General features: G+C 40.1%; 2 protein-coding genes across 9 annotated transcripts in view; one reads left to right on the top strand and one right to left on the bottom strand.

The window, feature by feature from the left end:
- Positions 1-3,846, bottom strand: part of map4k5 (mitogen-activated protein kinase kinase kinase kinase 5) — a 38,821-nt gene extending 34,975 nt beyond the window's left edge. For 4 of the 7 annotated variants that reach the window (XM_032546739.1, XM_032546740.1, XM_032546741.1 and 1 more), the window contains exons 1-2: positions 3,436-3,845; positions 2,845-3,071 (exon numbers count right to left, since the gene is read on the bottom strand). In XM_032546739.1, the coding sequence (XP_032402630.1) occupies positions 2,845-2,952 (108 nt within the window). In that variant the 5' untranslated portion in view covers positions 2,953-3,071; positions 3,436-3,845. Of the gene's footprint in view, positions 1-2,844; positions 3,072-3,435 lie in introns of all 7 variants that reach the window. The other 3 variants (XM_032546737.1, XM_032546738.1, XM_032546743.1) reach the window with 2 other exon arrangements.
- On the top strand, positions 1,594-19,992 carry atl1 (atlastin GTPase 1). Of its 2 annotated transcripts, none has more exons than XM_032546744.1 (15): positions 1,594-1,718; positions 4,711-4,984; positions 6,604-6,854; positions 8,176-8,310; positions 10,582-10,686; positions 10,892-10,942; positions 11,128-11,184; positions 11,368-11,460; positions 12,143-12,281; positions 13,096-13,223; positions 13,320-13,376; positions 14,464-14,535; positions 14,621-15,052; positions 16,138-16,152; positions 17,668-19,992. In XM_032546744.1, the coding sequence occupies exons 2-15, from the start codon at positions 4,945-4,947 to the stop codon at positions 17,773-17,775; spliced, it is 1,683 nt and encodes a 560-aa protein (XP_032402635.1). In that variant the 5' UTR covers positions 1,594-1,718; positions 4,711-4,944; the 3' UTR covers positions 17,776-19,992. The 2 variants fall into 2 exon arrangements, with proteins under 2 accessions (XP_032402635.1, XP_032402636.1); XM_032546745.1 differs by having other exon boundaries at positions 1,595-1,718; positions 4,711-4,978.
- The last annotated feature ends 1,765 nt before the right edge of the window (positions 19,993-21,757 follow it).

Here is a 21,757-nt window from a genome sequence, read left to right as displayed (position 1 = left end):
CGCCTCTCAGTTGAATGTGCTTATTTATGGCCCTGTTTTCTCACAGATGTTGTTTTCAAAAAATAGAGTATGTTACACACAAGTTTGACAACGCTGCTGATTAAATACCAGGGAACCTTTGTATCTGAAACATTACGCATGAAGGCCGTTGTCTTCCAACAAAAAGACAACAAAGGCTGTCGGTGGTAACAGGTGGTTTTATTTGCACGCACTTCCGACTTGATTGTTTTGAAAAAAAAAATATATATATATATGTATATATATATATGCTTTATTTCCTGTAAAAAACAGCGACAAAATGATTACTAAAAACCTCTTATAACTTGGTTGAAAACGAAAGTAAACTTAATTTGATGTTTAAAGTTCAAAAAAGTGGTCAAAAAAATCTTTAACAAAACCTCCCGTTCAAACCAAACATTTGCCAAACAATAGACCTCCACCAAGCACCCGGTGTGTTCTTAATTACTCAAATTAATGGGAGGGTCTAACAATTAAGAACGTAATCTAAACAATTCCAAATATAAAAATTAATTACAGATTTTGGTTCTAAACCAACTTAAATATATTCTAACTGCCCAAAGAAGAAAACTAAATTGGTAGAAATTACAATCCACAAAATTTAGCATAAAAGGCCACAACAGCCGTAACTTATATTAATTAACTATGTTACTGTCATTCAAAAGCAACATAAATTAACAGTAGGGTCGTTTTGACAGTCTTGATCGAAAAATGCATTCAACTCAACCTTCGTTAGGTAACGCTTTTAGCCTTTTCGCTCCCTCTACTTCAGATGGTTGTCTCTAGTTTTACTTGACTCCTGAGAGCAGCGCAGCACACAGGAGGCAGCGTCACAGCCAAGGGCGTGAATCCCATCTCATTATTGGGGGGGCGGACCATAAACAGGGACATTTTTTAAGAGCAATTTTGGGGGGGGGGGGGGGTCGGCAAACTTACAGTCAAATGTAACGTAAAATGTGGTTCAACTTTTTTTTTTTATTGTCTTCATGCTCATGGTTAGTGGAACTGCACATATATAGGCTCTGTATGCATTAGATGATTTACACTGTTTTAGCATATATATATATAAAAAAAAACCAAAACAAATCTTCATTTTGAAGGTGTGGCAGCTTTTATTTTGCCATAGCAGTGTGCCACGGTCAATTACACGTAATGGAAAACCTGTACTGTATGAAAAAAACATTTTTTATTGACAAAAAAAATGTAAATATATCTTTAAAAAAAAAAGAAAAGAAAGAGGTAAACAAGCATAAATGTCAACATGTCCATGCTCCAACATTTAAGAAATGTCGACAGCATTATAAGCTGAACGAAATCCATTAATTTTTTTCTATTGGGTTCTTATCGCTGCGGAGCATCCCAGCCATCTTTAAAAGTCTCTACTAACTATCCAATGGTTAGGATAGCTGCTTCCTAAAACAGAGCTGTGCAAGGGAGCCTAAACTGGGACATTTTTCCTATTTGAGGTGTTTCCGCTGTCATTTTAGCTCTGAACACACCCTTTAGTAAAGCGCGTGTTTAGACAGGGGCTGGATCGTATTTCAGCCCGCTGCAGCCGTCCCGCCTGGGAGCTCTGTGTGAATACCAGGCGCTACATTCCACCAGTGGCCTGTCTGGGGGTGGGGGGGGGCTGACCAGAGGAGCTTTGTATGGAGAGAGGCCATGACAGGCGGGCTGTACTTTCACCTCTGGATAAGACGGTCAGTGAGTTTGTAGATGATTAAATAAGCAAAGGGCAGCTCAGGAAAATAAAACTCAAGGAAATAACTGTGGGGGAAATCTGTCTGTCATTATTTTTAATGAACAATTCCTGAGCCGTTAAAACGGTGTGGCTAAAACAAGTCGAGAAGGTAAAGAAAACGTTTCTACACTTTAGGTTACAACACCTCAGTTGATTTTATAATGTACGATTACTGATGTGTGAAAAAGGTTTTCACGCATCATATAAAGCAACCAATAAACTTGTGAGAAAACGCAAGCTCAGTCAGACTTTTAATGTCCCACTGATGGTTTGCAAACATGTGCTGCTGTCACAGTTTCAGAAATATAAAACAAAAAATGCATAAACTGTGGACTACTTCAGTTTGGTTTATGTCACCGTTTGCCTTTTAAATTTGCATCAGATCTTCTTGGCAGCAATCTGCCTATATGTAACATAAACGCCAGAGGTTCTGGTGACATTATGTTCCTGCAGAGCTAAACCCTGGCTAAACACCAATTCTTTACTTTGTAAATACCTACATTCAATAATGTGTCAGGCTTTTGGTTTAAAAATGAATTATGTAGAGATTAAAAAAATTTAAAAAAACATTTGGCACTTAGTAATAACAACTCTAATAAAATGCAATGACCGGTTTAAGGAATTGTAGTATACAATGATTAAAAATATATATATTTCAACATTTTCCCTACCAACTGAAGGTCTTAAATGATGTCCCAGAAAGTGAGGAGTGTCCATAACAAACAGCATGTCTGTCAAAGTCAATGACTGCAGGCTCTACCTGAGCAAACAGCTGACTGACTAAGCAACTAATTGCTCCATAAATTGCAGAAAGCTTAAAAAAAAAAAAAAAAAAAAGTATAATACTGGAAACTCCTATATATAGCCAAAATCATACAATTTTAATGAAGCGATACTCAAAATTATCTTTTGCAGGACAAATACGAATGTTGGGCTTCAGTCAAAAACTAAAGTCAAATGTGGTTGCCGCATAATAATGGCTTACAAAACAAACAGTTTATATGGGCTGATTAGTCACGAACTGGGTAAACCAAACCATCTCCAGCTCCTGTGACAGACTGTGGGAACCAGCAAATTCAGCCTACCTTATACACGTCTCCATATGTTCCGCTTCCCACCCTCTGAATGAGCTCAAAGTCATGCTGGGGGTTCTTCCTCTGAATTTCGCCGCTCGGCCGGGGATAGATATCCATGGTGGCTTGAAACCGGGGGATCCTTTACATTTAGTTGGCTTGATTAAACGTGGTGTGGCTGGTTGAGAGGACAGTCTCGACCAATGCTACTCAGACGGCGCCTCTCTGAGCTTCATGTCCTGACGCAGAGACAAAGTTTGTGAAAGTGTTAAGAGGGCTAAATTAAAGTTTTAATCCCACTACGCGTTCTCCTTTAATGAGAACAAGTGTTATAAAACACGCATTCTTAAATTGGGACTACTTTGTTAGCGGCGCAGTAGTTTAAGCACACAGGACCAGCTGAGTAATCAATTATAGCTCAAATAGCTCAAAGGAGTTTGTTTTATACAAGCATTACTTTGCGATACTTTTACCAGGAAAATTGTGGGCATTCCAGCAAATAGCCACAGCCAGCCAAGGACTTAGCGACAGAGCACATAGGCTAATGCTAGCTAACGCACCAGTTTAGCTCTCCGCCTGCTTTTAACTTCAAACTGGGCTTACCTTTTTCAACGCAAACACACCAAATGCCCCCGTCTTGCATTTTGAATCCCTTCCGAGTCTTTAACTATTGTTGTGGCGTCGAATAAAGCCTTCAGAAAGTAAAAATGTAGCTCCTTTGTTATCTAGGAAACAGTAGTAAACTTCAGTTGGCTGCAGCTCACTCCGTCTCTTCTAGAGCAGAACAGGCGTCACAGTATACTTAAATCCCCCCAGAAATCTCAGCCCGAAGTTTCCCCGTTGACATGTCATTTCCCTCCGCTGGCAGCTTTAAAGAAGCTCCGACATTATGTATTGAACTCCATCGTCACTAATAATAGAACTGTTTTAAGGATTTAGTTAGAGAAAACGCTAAAGCAACAGTGTCCTGCTAATCTGTGCTGTCGATGGTTTGTGTCTTACGGTGCATTCAGGGAACCAAGAAAAATTAGACTGGTGATTTTTTTTTAAAAAAAACGCCGTATTCCCTTATCCAGATATGAAACTTGCAATTTTCGCTAGTTAATACATGAAATGCTATAATTCTGATTACTCATACAAAACACGACAATGATTATATATTTTTTATAAAATGCGTCCGCCAGAATAACATGGACTTCAACTTTAACTAAATAATAAGTTAAATCTTTTGTTTTCAAGACATACTAGTTAGTTTTTAGTTTAGTTTAGTCAATGCGTTCAATTTCGTCCATCACCACTATCATTTTGGACCTATAGACAGAACTTTTTGTAACCGGTTCGTTATGCAAGGACAAAAATGTCACAAATAAAATCCATATGAAAAAAATGTAGTACGTTGATAGTCATAATAATTCTCAATGCTCACATATAATTAACATTTATTTATGACTTTGTGTCGCGTGCTATTTATTATTGGTCCAGATATAATTTTATATTATTTTTTGATGAAACTGAAATTACTGTGAAATCCACCTCCTGATGGTAGAAACTGTTTTATATTACTTTAAATTGTTGTTTGCCAGAGCGAGTCTGAAATGTTCTCAAGGAGAGTTCGAAGGAGCATGGGCCAGAAACGAAGAAAACCACAAAGGGATTAAATGACGAAATAAGCGCCTTTCCCTTTTCCTATCAGAAAAAACTCCGTAATGTCTCTGAAGGCAGCATAGGTTCCAACATTTGGGCAATGTCGCCACCTACCGACAAAAATATAAACTGCACGGGCAGTTTTAGAAAAATAATTGTTCACCACTGCAAAGCTCATATTCAATTTTTTTATATAACTGAGGCATTTTCACATAACGTACACTTTGTGTACAGTTCTATGCATTTTTAATTAGGCTCCATTCGCCGCTCAGTGCTGGGACAACAGACTGCAGCGCCCTCTGGCGACGAGATAAGCGTATCACGCGGTGAAGAAAAGCACCATCATCCTTCTGCAACAGGAACGTCGTTGTGCTGGAGATAAGGGCATCCTCCCAGTTCTATACGCTCATGACTACCGACTAGGGTCGCTCATTTACGCTTCGAGCCGGGGGACAACAGGACCGCATCATGGTGAAACACCGTCCCGAGAGAGACAGCTGGGGTGAGTGTACGTACAAAAACATTTCATATTTCACACAAAGGGTGGAAACGATGCAGCGCTCTGGGTGTCATATGCTCGGTTTGTTTTCGTTTCGGGACATTGAGACCAAAGCTGTTCTATGCATTCTAATGTCTCGGTATCTGTACCTTGTTGGTATGGAAGAAAACACCGTGCTGCAGTTGGCTTCTGCAGGCACAACGAGACACGTTCATTTAAAAAAATGTTTTACCATTACATAGATGAAATGCGGTGATTGGTTGACAGAAAACGCTCTGTTGGGACAGCTTAGGCCTCTGCAGGCCCCAAAATTTCAATTTTATTCACAATGTTTACAGTTACTGTTTGATTTTTCTGAAGCTATGTGATACATTTGAGGTAAAATGGATACAATCCTGCATCAGAAATCCCAAATCTGTATTCCCATCATTACCCTAAGCTGCCATCATCAGGGTTATAGTGGTTGCCAGCATCCATCTCTGACATCACTTTAGAGTCCAACCAGCTTGTGAGGGGGTAGTGGGAGAGGCCTGTGTGAGAAATGAGGGGAAAAGATGAAAATCTGCCGCTGTTTGTCATCAGAGTTGAGCCGCTCTGACCCACTTAATTCAGCTTCTGACGTCTTCAGCAGTTTTAAGGGCAGTGGCAGGAGCAGCATGATCAGGTCGTCTGCTGGGCCTGCGGGGAAGGCCCCTGCAGTGGGAAACCAAACAGAGAAGGAGCGGAAGAACGACTGATCAAATTACTCCCCGTACGTTCAAGTTGTTCTGTGTTGCGTCTTCTAACACGACCCGAAACGCTGCCTGTTACTTCGTAACCTGTTACCAGAGCTTCGCGGGAGCTATAGCCAGACTTTAATTTCAAGTCACTTCCTGGAAGGCAAGATCACATTTTCCTAAAGCGCAGGCTGGGTGGTTGTGGTAGATAGCTACGGTGTCTTCCTTTGTAACTTTTTCATCATGTAAGAGCCACAAACTATTGTGTAATGTTAGTTTACACAATAGACCAAAAGAAATAGTGGTGCATGTTTTGTGATTATTTTTTTTTATGTATAAAGTTCAGAAAAAAATGTGGTGTGTGCTTTGTATTGAGATCCCTTTACCCTGCTACACATAAATAAAATCCGGTTTGCACAAATTAATGAATTTGTAAACAGAGTGCAGTGTTAAAAAAAATATCTGAATCTACAATGCAACAGTTTAGCTCCTTAGTTTGGAATGGCAAAGTCCAAATTGTAATCCAATTAATAATCTCAGATATGATGTTTTTAAGAGATGCTTTCTATCCAAGCTGAGTTATTTAAGAAGTATGGATAGTATGTAAATATGTTGGCTTCCTTGCTGCTTGGAAACACTCAGAGCTGCTGCTCGGAAACCTTTTAGCCCGCGTGATCTCATTGAGATCCGACAGACTGGACGGACGCAGTGGACTGATTCAGTATAATGAATATCATCGCTTGCAAAAACGGGGGTTTGTCTTTCCTGCCTTCTCAGTTAATGGACTGCTAGGTCTGGCCCGTCATCATAGCGGACAGGAACTGCTGGCTCTTCTAACAGTTTCACAGCAACTCTTTCTGGTCGCCTCGTCGTAGAGACGCGTTGACCTCACGCCTCTGATTTGTCCTCCAGGGTCCCTGAGTGACAAAAATGTTTACGAGTGGAGCTCCGAGGAGGAGGAGCCGGACGGACGAGCCCGGCCCATCCAGGTGCTGCTGGTCAAAGACGACCACACCTTCGAGCTGGACGAGGCGGCGCTGAGTCGGATCCTGCTGTCCGAGGAGGTCAGGGACCGCGAGGTGGTGGCCATCTCCGTGGCGGGGGCTTTCCGCAAGGGCAAGTCCTTCCTCATGGACTTCATGCTGCGCTACATGTACAACCATGTAAGTGCGTGTGACTCCTTGTTGAAGCGGTTAGAGGAAGTGTGTAAAAATAAATTCTGGTCTATCAAGGTTTACAAAATATCCCAAAGTGTTCTCTGATTGGTCTCCAGCCGCTCAGGGTGCTCTGCTACCTTTACGTCATAGTGTATTTCAGAAGTATTCACACCCCTAATAGGGGCAGTATTACGTAAAATTGATGCTATAATGTTACTCCATTATCAAAAGCATATCTGGCGTATTGCTTTGATTCTTTCATGCATGTTTGAGAAATTCCTGAATCTCCCGTGGCAACCATTCAGCTGTGCAAAACACCTGGAGGGACCTAGCTCCGCCTTCGAGACAAAGCTCCTCCTCCTCTATCGGTCCTCACACTCAGCTCCTTCAGACTAGCCAGCAGCAATCAGCAGACACCTGGAGGATCTGCGCATCTGCTGAGCTCACTATAGGAGAAACTTCTCAGTGAATCGCTGGTAAAAAAAAAAAAAAATTAAAAAAAAAAGAAAACATAGCTAAAGGGTTAATAGAGGCGGCGTTTCAGAAAGAACATGAGTTTTTAAAGAGACAGAGGCCCAATTTCAAGGTATTAAATTAAATAAAAAGTATTTTAAGTCATATTTGATGTATATAACATTTTTCTGACATCTGAAGTTAAAAACGTGTATGCAACAATTATGCAATAGAAAAATACATAATACTGCTCCTTTAAGCTTTTTAACATTTTCTCATAGCACAACCACAAACTTTAAAGTGTTTTATTTGGATTTTATATGATAGGACCAACAAAAAGTGGTGGAAAAATTTGAAGAGGACTAAAACAGATTCCGGGATTTCCTTTCTGAAAAGTGTGGCCTGCATTTGTAGGCCACACGAATGCAGGCAGACATGGTGGAAGCATCATGCTGTGAGGACACTTTTATTTAAGCTTTTTTAGAACCTGTTAGATAGCAACACTTCTGAATTTTAATTTATAAAGAAAAATCTGAATGTTTTGTTAATTTTTTTTATGCATTGGTTTATCATACAAAATCCCAATAAAATAGACTGAAATCTATAATGTAGCAAAATGTAGAAAACTCAAGTATGTATTTGTTCTCTGGATATTGTGCTTTTTATGGATGGGTTTAGGGTATATCCCATACTTATAGCCTCACCAGTTGTACAGGTACAATCTGTTCTTTTCCAATGTTCATTCCCAGTCTAGTTTATAATTTAGCTGCACATAAAGTTTGTTTTGTTGCAATCTTTCCTAATCGAAACAGCATGCCACTTGTCAGCAGATCAAGCATTATCTGACTAATAAATTGCCACATTCTGTTGCCAGGCGTCTGAAAACTGGCTCGGAGATGCGAGCGAGCCTCTGACCGGCTTCTCCTGGAGGGGGGGCTCAGAGAGGGAAACCACCGGGATCCAAATCTGGAGCGAGGTCTTCCTGGTGGACAAACCAGACGGAAGGAAGGTCAGAATAAACTCCTCGACAAAACAACAAACGGGGACAACCGTGGTAATATTTGTGCAAAACCTTCAAATTTTCATTGCAGTAGCATAATGGCACACTGGGGAAAAAGAAAAGGCTTTTTAATGTGAGTGCATGAATTTGGTGGGCAACTGAATCAGACATTGAAGAAGCGTCTAATTAATAAATCGTGACTTTCCCCGGGGAATAAATATGACGTGACACATAGGCCTGCTTCTCGGCTGGACAGGGACCCATATTTTTCTCTCTAATGAGTAGGATGATAAGGGAGGTAAGGAAAAAAAGAGTGCTGCAGTACAGATTGGCTCACCAAGTCTCCGTAACAACCATTAGACACCGCTACATGCTGACGGTTGTTTGTGGAGTTCATATGTGGAGTTTACTAAACTCTGCTGGCCGTTTAAGTCGAACTTTGTGCTTTGGTCAAATGAGACGAAGGCTGAGCAACAACCTCTGAAGGTGGGTCAAGTATGGCACGAAGGATAACTGGGGAAAAGCACCACACGCCTACTGTTAGGAGCGGTGAAGGACCTGTGATGCTGTGGGCCTGTAATTGTAATTCAGTAGATTTATATCGCTGTTGAAAAAGAAAGAACAATTCTAAGTCAACTCAGGTCTGTTTTTCTGTATCGGTATTGGAAGTGAAAAAATTGGATAGGTCTCTACCAGTAAAATGAAAAAGAGGCATCTTTAGGTCTTATTCTTATGATAAACATAAAGTCAGCAGAACATACAATTGAAAAAGTATTAGATCACCTCTCTAAATCATTGAACTCGTGTGTTTTAACCACTTTGACACCCACAGGCGCATGAAAAACACCAACAAGACATTCAGACTGCTTCTGCAAACATTTGAGAAAGAACAGGTCGCTCTTAAGAGCATTAGGAAGTCAGACATGGAGGAAATTAGAGTGTGGGAAACCGCATGCTGACTGTGTAGAAGTCATCAACTATGTGCAGAGTGGATAACTACAAGCTTCACATGGGTTTCAGATTAGTCCATTGCTTCATTAATGGGTTTCCATGGCTATACATCTCCAACAGCAATTCAAAGAAGCAAAGTGTCGGATGGAGTGATGTGAAGAACTCCAACACTGGACTCTAGTGTAGTAGGGATTTGTACTTTGGAGTGATGATTCCTACTTCCCTGTCAGGTTAGGTAATGGATTAGACAGCGTTTGGTAGTTGCCATGAAAATGGTCCTTCAGGCTACGCCTGGAAATTGCTGGTATTTTTAAATGTTGCTCGGGGAAAAAGTTTCACGTTTAGACAGTACTGACAAGACTCTTTGAATCAGCTGTAGTAGTCATGCCAGGCCACTAGATGGCGTTGTGATTTTACCATTTCATCAAATGCGCTAGCTCCCACCCCATTGAAAACAGTAACTCGTCTCCGCCGAAAGAAGTGCTCATGTCACACATTATTGGAAATTGGGCTAAACTGAACAGGCCAACTAGCTTAGGACAGGACAATATGCACTGTTGTTTTTGTTGTTAGCTGCCTGTGTTTGCGCAGAATGAACTCTTCAGCCGTGCGTTCTGCGATTCAACACATCCTGGGGGAGTTTTACAGAAAAGTTTCACTCTGAGACCTGGTTTCAAAATGTGTCGGTGTGAGGGACTCTGGTCACTGGTGTCGTGTAAATGATCGCAACAAAAATATTACAGTTTAACTGAGGAGCGTCTCCATGTAAGCGTCGAAGGAGACTTATGGTGTTCGTTTCTTAGGTACTGGTCTCAATCCCTTAACTCCCGTCAAAGCAACCATGGGAAGACATTCTGGACAATTTTATGGTCTTCACGCTGAAGGAACAGTTTGGAGATGGTCCATTTAGTACCAACATGGCTGCCAAACAAAGCACAAAAGTGGATGGATGAGCAAGTTTGCTTTGGACAATATTTATTGGTATAACCTCAACTTGATAGAATCCCTTGAGGATCAGTCAGAACAAAAACTGAGAACCAGGCCGTAGTGTCCAACATCAATGTCTGAGCTCACCAATGCTTTCCTAGAAAAATGGTCAGATATTCCCCTAAGCTGACCTCTAAACCTTCCCAGAAGAGTTTGGATAAGATAGTTTTTTTCCCATGGAATACATTGGATTTTCTAAAGTTTTCCATTGAGATTTTAAAACTCCAAGAAAAGACGAATTTATTTGAAGGTTTTGGGGGGGGGGGGGGTTCCACATCTGTGACCGTAGAAAACATTCAGACACACAAACGGGTCAGTTTCTTTTCGTGTCTGATGACGCAGGTCGCCGTGTTGCTGATGGACACGCAGGGCACGTTTGACAGCCAATCCACGCTGAGGGACTCGGCCACTGTGTTCGCCCTGAGCACCATGATCAGCTCCATGCAGGTACCACAGTTTAGTGCTATCTGAGTGCACCGGTCGGTGAGGTTTGCAGGTCCATAGGAAGCAGCCGAACAACTGTACCCTGAATTTAAATTTTAAAAAAAAGACAAAAAGAAAACCCTCATCCTGTTTTTCTCCATTGCTCTGACACGACAGCATTTTAAATATTCTCAGCATATCAATATTGTAAGGAAACTGTCTCTTCTAGGTTTACAACATATCACAGAATGTACAAGAGGATGACCTCCAGCACTTGCAGGTAAAAAAAAAAACATTACAAGGCAAGTTTTGGAATACATTATCATTCAAAAATGAGCAATTCTATTGAAAATGAATATGAGCATGGTTTATCATCAAGTAAACTCAGACTTTATTGCTAACTTAAAGTGTGGAGCTGAAATTAGATATTTCAGATCATCATTGATGATGTGTTTATTATTTCAGCTTTTCACCGAGTATGGAAGACTAGCGATGGAGGAGACGTTCCTTAAACCTTTCCAGGTATTAAACATGTTTCCAATTAAGTGCTGCTTTAAAACAAATTTACACTAAATTACTTTTTTTTTTTTTGCATTTTAAGCAATAATTTAGATGCTACATGTTAAAATAAAGTTGAAAGAGAACAGTCATTTTAAATATGACCCTACTGTGCAGAGCTACATGCAGGTTTATTATCTTTTCCAGTCCCTGATTTTCCTGGTTCGGGACTGGAGTTTTCCATACGAGTTTCCTTACGGACAGGACGGCGGCATGAAGTTCCTCGAGAAGAGACTGAAGGTCAGTCGTTTCTGATTCCACAGTCCTCATTACAAACTTACAATGGATGTCAATAAATTAGAATATCATCAAAAGGTTCCCTTATTTCAGTAATTTATTCAGGAATTGAAACATGTATTTCTCTCAATTATGTTGATTATAAAATACAGATAATTTAAAAAAAAAAGAAGTAAATTTCTCTATAAATTTTTATTTAAAAAAAAAAAAAAGTTTGAAGGTCCATTTATTATATAACAGTCATGTTATATAATGAAGTCTCACCAGGAAGAATGCTGACTGTTGCTCAACAAAAAGTCACGGACATCCTAACCAGTGAGGGCAAGCTGTCTCTTCACAAAGTCCTGTATTTGGACACATTACAGGAAGGTTAAGTGGAAGGAAAAAGTACAGTACAAAACCTTGCACCAGCAGCAAGACTATCAGCAGCCATGACAGGATGGTTTTTTTTTTCCCCATTATAAATTCTTTTAGGAAATATGTAGGTTTTCTTAGAAACAACTTTGAAAATGATTAGGAATGAACTCTTGAGATTGTTCACTCTGCTTGGAACGAGGCTGTTTGGTTTAGATAACATGAGTGAAATGAATTCCAGAAATAAATGATCTTTTTGATGACATTCTACTTCATTGAGATGGACTAATTAAATCAGGCGTAGAACCAGAACCGTGTGCTTCTGCTGCAGATCTCAGAGAACCAGCACGAGGAGCTTCAGAACGTGCGCAAACACATCCACTCCTGCTTCACCAACATCTCCTGCTTCCTGATGCCTCACCCCGGCCTCAAAGTGGCCACCAACCCTCACTTTGACGGAAGAATTAAAGGTACATTGTCCTTTTTTTTTTTTTTTTTTTAGAGGGACAATGCAACCAGATAAATCCATGATTTATCTGGTTGCTCGATTTCTTTCATTTTTGGAAACGGCAGATCGGTCGATACTTGCAATCGTCACCTCACTGTTGATGACTTAGCGACTTTGTTGTTGTATTTATCGACATTTTAGACAAGAAAAAAAAAAATTGGTCTCACCAGTTCAGGTTTTTTTTAAAAACGGTGGTCGGCCAGGAGATTTCAATTGGTGCATCCCAACTTGGAAGATGTCTGCACGTCACGTTTTGTCACTGGGAGACGAGCTACAACTACAGAAGAGGATTAGGGCCGCTAACAAAAAAAAAATTAGACTTTAAGCTCAGAATTTTGCTATTTTTTTCTTAAAATTTTGATTTTAATCTCTGACTATAGGTTATAAAATAGATAAATAAATACATTCATTAATAAAAATGGCCTGTAGCCCTTTAAATGTCATAATAAATTGTTTGCGACACTTCGTGGAGGAGTCGTCAGGGAGCCATTCGAGTGTTTTTGGTGGGAAAGGTTCGCCACTGTTCCACGTTTTCATTTTTCTTCTTTAATAACGCAGTGAATTATACTTTAACGCAGTTAAAACATTCCTTCCTACACACAGAATCTTATAATAGTAAGACTTAAAGCAACTTTGCCCTGTCATGATATCAAATTTTGCTGGATGATAAATCCAGTGCAACGTTTTTACATATCCAAAATAAAACACCTGGAAGCAAAACTAAATAAATGAAACTCCTTACCAGATTTTAACACAAACTGTTTGTTCTTCTCTAGAGATTGATGGCGAGTTCATCAACAACCTGAAGATCCTGGTGCCCTGGATCCTCAGCCCCCGCAACATCGACGTGAAGGAGATCAACGGCAGCAAGATCACCTGCAGAGGCCTGCTGGAGTACTTCAAGGTCAGCACCAGTCGAGTGAATACGAGAGCATAATGTTTTGTATTTTACGTACGAAACGTTTCCTTGCCTCCAATGTCTTTATTCCTCGTGCTTCAGGCATACATTAAGATATACCAGGGTGAAGAGTTGCCACATCCAAAGTCAATGCTGCAGGTACTTTTCAATACGCTTGTTTTGTCTGATTGTGGGGTCTGCAGCCTGTGTAATTGAGAGAGCCATTTTGACATCAGTCCAACTACATAAAACTTGTTTAGAGTTGCAAATGTTGCATGATCTTTTGAAAAAAGGCTGGTTGTAATTTTTGACAAACGTGAGCGAAAGAAAATGTTTAAAGGACCTTTTTTTTCTTTGTTTGTTTTTTTGATTTTAAAATAAAACACATTTTTTGCAATTAAGTGGATGTATACTTTTGTTTTTGCTATGGGATGTTGATAAACACCATAAAAAATTCTTTATTTGATTTTCTCTCAACCACTTATTTCAAACTCAAGGCCAGTGGGCCAAATTTGGTCCATCATATCTAGTTTTTGCGGCCCGCTAGACGTTAGATAGACCGTCGAGATAACACTTGTGTGCGTAAATATTATTTTAATGAATCAAATCGTTTTTTTATTTGCATAGTGTGAAATTACATCAGTATGAAAAGATTTTTTAATGTTGTTGCATTTTAAATCCAAAGATAATATTTTAATTGGTAGTTTTATCTAAACATTCTGCCACAACCGGCCCTTTAAGGATTTTAAATAACTTGACGTAATAAAAGTCAGTCTGACACCCCTGCTCTAAAGTATATTTATATATACTTTATATATACATGCTACGAGCTTTTGAAATCAAAGTCAGAATTTTGAAGTTCTGATTCTGAAAATGTACAAACTTTTCAGCATAGTTAACATTTTTTAAAGTAAAGTTAAAAGAAAAATATTACCAGTTGTTTTATAGTCACTATGTTGTGGAAAATTGGGGCAATTATTACAATCAAAAAATGTATTTGATATTATGTCTATATTTAAGGAAAAAAATCCTCACATATTTAGGGATATTTAAAAATATTAAAGTTCCTGAATAACTTTTTTTTTGCCAAAGTTATTCAGGATGATCCAAAGAACTGCAGGTTGGAGATCCCTGGTCTAATTACACATGTTTTCTATTTTTTCTGTGTTTAACTGTTTTTTTTTTCTCTGGATTTATTGCATTGCGCCGCATTTCGTGTTTCACTGTGAAATCTGTTTTCATTCAGGCCACTGCAGAGGCCAACAACTTAGCAGCAGTCGCAGCGGCGAAGGATCTGTACAACAAAAAAATGGAGGAGGTCGGTGGAAACGAGCAGCCTGAGTAAACGTGAGCGCCAAATTCCCAACTTCCTTCCCCGTTAATCCCCCTTCCTCTCTGCACAGGTCTGCGGGGGCGACCGGCCCTTCCTGGCCCCCAGCGAGCTGCAGAACCGACACTTGGCCATCAGGGAGGAGGCCCTGCAGCTCTTCCGCGGCGTCAAGAAGATGGGCGGCGAGGAGTTCAGCCGCCGCTACCTGCAGCAGCTGGAGGGCGAGATCGACGAGGTGTTCGTCCAGTACATCAAGCACAACGACTCCAAGAACATTTTCCACGCCGCGCGCACGCCGGCCACGCTCTTCGTGGTCATCTTCGTCATGTACGTGGCGGCGGGCATCACGGGCTTTGTGGGCGTGGACATCATCGCCAGCCTGTGCAACATGATCCTGGGCCTGGCGCTGATCACGCTCTGCACCTGGGCCTACATCCGCTACTCCGGGGAGTACAGGGAACTGGGCGCCGTCATCGACCAGGTGGCCGGGGCGCTTTGGGACCAGGTGGGTGAAACTCACACCTCTAAGCAGGGCCGGATCTACGAGGATGTGGGGACCCGTTTTGGTGGCCCGTCCACTGAAGAACGATTCCTTTCTAATGCAAATGACAGTGAATTAATAGGTAGTTCTGTACATAATTGGGTAAGAACTGATGATGCCAGCTAATGATGGTAGGTTTAATATGTTCCTTGGCCAGTAGTTCCATGAAAATTTGTATAACTTTATCATTTCAAATACTTGAGTATTGCTTATGTTCATATTGGACTCTTATATAAAGTGCAAAGTCAGCAAAACATGCATTTATTTAAAAATTATAATAATAGTCTGTGCCCCACATCCCTTAAAAAAATGGAGCCCTGGGCTACTGCCTCTTTCTAAAGTCTGGCTATTGTCTAAACTACATTTTTACTAAGCAATTCGCAATCAAAATGTGTTGATTTCTCCATATAGATCCAATTTGTGATTGAAGACTTAAAAAAAACCCAACAACAAAGATTCATATTTTAAGCTGCATTTTGACTGAGATATTTGTTGTGTTCTGCCAAGGAATGAAATTATAGGTTCATTTGTGGTCAGAAAAAAAGATCCACAATCATCAGCAAACACACGGCTTATATCCACTAGGTGGCAGTAAATCCTACATCGGGTTCAGTGCATAGTTTCTGTGAAAATGGTAAAAAGGAAGGATAGAAATAAAGAAATAACACAAGGAAGGGAAGGGGTAGAACGACGCAAGGAAAGTGATCAACGAGGAAAGACAACACAGGGGCAAGGAAAGTGAGAAAGGAACGGCACAAAGGAACGACAGGAAGGACACGAAAAGGAAAAGAAGGAAAGGTAAAAGGGATTGGAAAGGAAGGACATGTGGGAAGTCAGATAGAAAGAAAGGAGGAGAATAACATTTAGAAAATAAGAAAGGAAATAAAGTCTGGAAATACAGATATTTTTCCATACTCTAATTTGTCTTTTTTTTATATACTTTATGACCAGATTAAATTCCTCGTCATTGTTGTTGAGTAATCTGTGTTTTAGTTGTGTATCTTATCCACTTACTTCACGTGTGCTTGTTTCTCTTACTGCCTCTGCAGGGGAGCACAAACGAGGTGAGTTTTTCCGAAGAACCGGGAGAGCTAAAGCACCTGCTTACCAAACGGCGACTCGCGTTTGTGTCTGCTTTGATTTTTCTAAATTAGTGTAGGTACTCAAGTCCTTTCTTGTTGCTTCGTAAGCATGTCTTGCCTTGTGCAGTTATGCGCCCCCATGCCACAGCTGATGCTGGCTTTCACACCGTCTGCTGGTAGCGAGCTGGATGGCATCTCTTCTTTTCAGCTTGGTGGATGCAGGTTTTCTCACTCCTACGAAGAAATTGGGGAAATAAAAAAGGAAAAAGACGAGTAGTTATCACATGTTTCGCGTGCAAAAATGTAACTTTTTACTCAGATGCCACTTAATAAAATCAGTGCGTGCCATTTTTTTATTCTGACAATGACAAATGGTGGTTGCAGCATTATGCTGTGGGGATTTCCTAAGGAAACGTGCTAAAAGCTGCAACAAAAAAACATTGAATCTGGGGTAGAGGTTCGTCTTCCTGCAGATAAATGACCGAAAACACCCAGCCGATGGGTTTATGTCAAGGCTTATTCATGTGTTAGAATGGTCTAGTCGAAGGCCAGACCTAAATCTAATTAGCTGTCTAATCGAGCTGACTGGTTTTGAAAAATTTTGCAAAAATGTCAGTTTCTTGTTGTGGTTGTGGTGACAAATCGTGCAAAAAATAATAAAACGAAAACATATAAGATTGTAAAATCAAAATGTTAAAAGGTTAACGGGGTGAGAATACTTGAATACTCTTGAAACCTGCTACTGCTGGACAATAAATTATCCCAGAAATTATTTCGATAAACGTTAATATTGTCATTTTGAGACCATTTTCAAATAGTGCATTGATAAAGGCATTATAATAAAAGTAAACCCTACAAAAAAGGTCAATAAATTATAATTTCCAAATAACACGAAACACTGGAAGTGGAGGACATTTTAAATATCTGAAATAATTACAGAAAACAACTGAAAGAGTAACTAAAATTGATTATGAAGGCTCAACAAAACAAAATTTTCCTTCAAAACATATAAATTATTTGGGCCCGGACAGGAAAGGCAGGCAAACTGCCAGCAAAGACTTTTGTAAAATACAAAAAAAAGGGCAAACTGAAAACACTTTCAAATGTTCGCCTCTTTTCAAAATGGCGACTCTTCAGTAGTACTAAAAAGGCAGCATCTGTATAAAGCTTGAGCGAATTACACACACAAAGCACGCAAATGGAAACTATTGCTCTCATTTTTAATTCATTGTTTATGTCAGGCTTACTTAGTACGCATGTAGCATGTCATTTATCTGGGTGTTTCAGTCGTGTTTTAGGGAAATATCTGTCCGTCTGTGTAGCTAATGAAGACAGGAGAATCATTGCTGCTTGTTGTACCTCTAGGACAAAAGCGGAAGTAAATAAATTAATTGCGTTCATGTCACTGGCTCTCCCGTTGAGCAAAGAAACGCCCGTAATGTCGGTTATGACTGAATAAAACAACAAGTACTAACTGTGTACATTTACCTTCCCCAGGCTCTGCACAAGCTGTACAATGTAGCGGCCAATCACCGGCACCTGTACCACCACGCTTTCCCCGGAGCGGACGCCGCCGCCGAGGAGCGGGACAAGAAGAAGGACTGATGACGACGCAGCAGGGACTCTTTTCTCTGTTTGTTTGTTTTTGTTTTTGTTTGGGATGGACATCCAACACCCGTCGGGCACTTCTTTACTCTGGCGTCCGCTGCTGCGGCCAACAAGTCCAGTCACCTACTTTAATCCTTATATTGAACTTTGCGACGTTCATGCATCGGAAATGTCGGAGCGCCGCTGCGGTGGTGGGCGCCAGTCGTCGCGTGGGCGCCAGTCTTTCACCGTCGTCTTTCACCTTTTTGTCTCTGGGCACTCAGCTGGAGGAGACCTCAGAGTCTGCTGTTTATTTCATATCACACAAAATTTTTCTGTCATTTAATGGCGGGGCAATTCTTCTTCTTCTGTCACCCCAAAGTGTTGCCGACTTTGTTGAAATAGCCACTCGTGACAAACGTTCCGTTCTTTAGGGTTTCGTGCTGTTTATATCCAAGATCTGCAACAGGCCAAATTATGTACAGTGTGTTGAATAATGAAGCAGCGTTATCTGCATGTTGATGTTTCTCATCTTTAAGCTCAGAATTCAGGTATACTTTTTAAAAGAATATATCTATATGTTTTAACGGTTGTGACAAAGTGGTATTGTGCCATAAAATTTAAATGTTTTGTCTTATTTTTTTTTTTTATATTTAATTTTATTTTTACATCTGTGTCAGCCTGGGTAAATCCAGACACACAAAGGTACGGTTTTAGTTGGAGGCTATGCAGTGCCTTGCAGATTTCTGTCATGTTGGAACCACAAAACCTTCAATGTATTTTATTGGGACTTTCTATCATTTTCTACTATTCAGCTGCATTTTCCCCTCTTTTCCTGGCAGCGCCATCAGCCTGGATGAAGAGCATTTGTGAAGATCAGTTTTTTTAATTTGCCACACCAATTCTCAAATATATTGGGCAATGACTTTGACTAGGCCCCTCTAGTCCTTACATACATCATTATGCTTGTATATAAGGACCACTTTCAGTTTCCAGTCTTACAGCATCTGTTATGAAATTTTCTTTAGGGATTAATAATTTTTTTAAATTTTATTTTATTGAGTTGAATCAACTCTAAGCAGCCTCCTATATACCCTGCTAGAGAAAAGCATACCCCACAGCATGACGTCGCCACTGACGTTTTGCATAATTTAACACTCCTAACACAATATTTCCTGTTGAGTGAATTTTTTTAACTTTTAGCCATATTTATAATGGTTTTTTTTAGCTGGTTATGTTTCATTTGCATAAGATGCAACCTTTTCCTCCCACTTTCAGAATTGTGACACTTTTTGGTATTCTGTCATAAAAAAAACATTGAAGAACGTGGTTCTAAACGTGACAAAAAGTGGAAAGGTTTCAGGTGAAAGCTTTTCCAAGGCACTGCATGTTGGGGGGGGAAAAGCTCCAAGAGAAGTTGAGGCGTTTCGATGCAGCATCAGTTTCCAGTTTCCAGAACACGACTGGCATCACCATCGTCATCGTCACCTCATCTTGTTATTCCGCTCGCAGCTTCGCATCTCTCCTTTATTCCCCGCCACGTGATCCAATGCACGTGTGTTTGGCTATTGGGAGTCGAGAGGTCGTGTACGTGTGTGTGTGTGTTTGTGTTTAGCTTCTATCACGACAAAGAGGAGGCCGACGGACCCATTGTTTTGTCTCTCGCTGAATGTTCCAGCAAATCCCAGGAATGTAGCCGTTCTGCGCCCGCAGAGGCATCAAAGCTGGACGTTGCCGGGCGTGTCCACAGGCCCGGCTCTGGGGGAAAAGGCTCCTCGTTCCAGATCTCACCCGCCATCTCCAACACGCGTAACTTGAACCCTCTGAGCGAAAAACTCAGTCGCGTGGTGACAAGAGGAGCCTCGAGCTCACGTTCATAAACACAAAGCTTTTGATGGTGACAGACTTTTTTCTTTTTTTTGGTGTGTGGATGGTTTTGAGTTCACTGCTTGGTTTCCACAGTCTTCCACAGGGTGCAATCAGCATCAAGGAGGCTTTCAGTCGAATCGTTTTAAAATCGTACGTTGAGTGTTTTAGGTGTTCTTTTTCACGAGTCAGAGAAGTGGTTTTGTTTGTCTCAGAAAACGAGATGGAAACATTTTTTAGTCGTTTCTTTCCCCTATATCATCCCTCCTCTACGCTTAAAGGCAAGTGTTAAATGAGTCGACATCTTTTTGGCTTCAGCACATTGCAGAGTTAGTCACAAAGAGATAAATAAAGTTGGACCAAATTAATGAAAACAAGCCTTTCAGATGTGATTTTTTTTATAGAATAATTTGAAGAGAATCTGAGTTTAGTTTTCAAAAGCAGCATCCTCATGAAGATGAAGATGGTCAAGAGCATTTGACACCTGATTAATTAATTTATATACAGTGAACCCTCGTTTTTCGCGGGGGTTACGGTCCAAAGAGAACCCGCGATAGGCGAAATCCGCGAAGTAATAACCTTTATTTTTATTTTTTTACAATTATACAATGAAATACTCCATAATACATTGAAACCAAAGTACAAAACTTTTTTACAGGCCCAAACATTTGTTTAACAAATAAAAAGTACTGTATAAACTTTTTTTTTTTTTTTTTACAAATAACTACTGTACTGTAAAATAATAATTTTAATATGAACTGAAAGCAGATTCCAGTGCCCGAATTGCGGAGATCAGCGCCGCCCCACCGCGACCTGAGTTATTGGATTAGAAAGGGAGAAAATAAAAAATGATTATGAAAAAAACAAAACAAAGTACAGCAGGACAAATAGTGACTCACGTGTATTTCACTGCTCTTCTGACTGAGCCGCTGCATCCTGACTCCGCTCTGTAGTGTTTTTTTATTTTCTAAAGCCCGCGGTGCAGGTGTGTTTTTTCGAGAGAAGAATATAGTTATCGGTAGTGTTGTCGCTCTTTCTTCTTCTGGGCAAAAAGATTCTTATAAATCGACATGCCACCATCGATTATGTTAAATTTGACAAGCTGTTTTACGTACGTGTACATATTAAACCGCAACGTTGTTGACACACAGGTAGAGAAGAAGCGGAGAGACCTTTTAGCCAATCACAATGCACGATGCAAATCCGCGAAGCAGCGAGACCGCGAAAGGTGAACCGCGATATAGCGACGGTTCACTGTACCCGCTATTTATTTTGGGGATGTTAATGATTTATTTGAACAGATTGTTTTAATTTTACTTTCAGAGTAGGGTACATTACTTTAAATTTATTGTGGATTTTCTCTAATCCAAACAGACAAAAGTACATCAAGGAACAACAACTCTGATGCAAAGAGACATTTTTGCCCTCAATGCCAACAAATTTCTAGAGTTGTAAAACCCTTCAAAAAAAAAAACAAAAAAAAATCACACAAACAAAAAAATATACTTTAAAATATAATTTAAAACAGGAGTGCTTTGAAATTACATTTAAAAACTGGAGTTGGATTTATATTTTGGGATATTTTGGGGAGAATTCATGTTTTACAATAACCTGATCCACCACTTTCACAAAACAGCTGCCTGTTAAAATGCTGAACTGATGTTAAGACTCTGCTTTTATCACTGATGACTGATTTTATTAATCTGTTTTATGTTCATGTTCAACTAAATTCCAAATCCAAGTGTAGCACACCAAAAAATGACACCCTTTAAAGACACTTCTGCATACTGGACGAGTCAAATGAGGCAGTTGGGTGAACCAAAACTGATTTTGGAAAAGGTAAAGCAGCCCAACATTAAGTTTCTACGACAGCCAGGACTTAAACACAACTGAAAATCTGCAGACTGTGTTTAAAAGTTGCCTTTGTCTCAGAAAAACTAAAGAGAGTGGTCAAACATCCCACCAGCAGCTTGTTGAAGGCTACAAAATTATATTTCTGCAACCTGCTGAGGAATTTTAAACACTAGAAGTGCAAGAATGTATGTGAGCCTGAATGTAAAGTGAGAAAATCCATTTTACAGACTTGAACCTGGGCATCAAATTCTTGCTCTTAAAATGGATCAAAGTTGCACAG

This window comes from Xiphophorus hellerii, chromosome 19, assembly GCF_003331165.1.
Source record: "Xiphophorus hellerii strain 12219 chromosome 19, Xiphophorus_hellerii-4.1, whole genome shotgun sequence".
NCBI classification, from domain to species: Eukaryota; Metazoa; Chordata; class Actinopteri; order Cyprinodontiformes; family Poeciliidae; genus Xiphophorus; species Xiphophorus hellerii.
Note: the sequence above shows the minus strand (reverse complement) of the source record. Positions and strands in the feature narration are given on the sequence as shown.

Excerpts from the sequence above, each read along its gene's own strand:
- atl1 (XM_032546744.1), top strand. The coding sequence starts at position 4,945 with ATGGTGAAACACCGTCCCGAGAGAGACAGCTGGGGTGAGT. Across the intron at positions 12,282-13,095 it reads CTTTGACGGAAGAATTAAAG|AGATTGATGGCGAGTTCATC; the intron begins GTACATTGTCCT and ends GTTCTTCTCTAG. Across the intron at positions 14,536-14,620 it reads ACAACAAAAAAATGGAGGAG|GTCTGCGGGGGCGACCGGCC; the intron begins GTCGGTGGAAAC and ends CTCTCTGCACAG.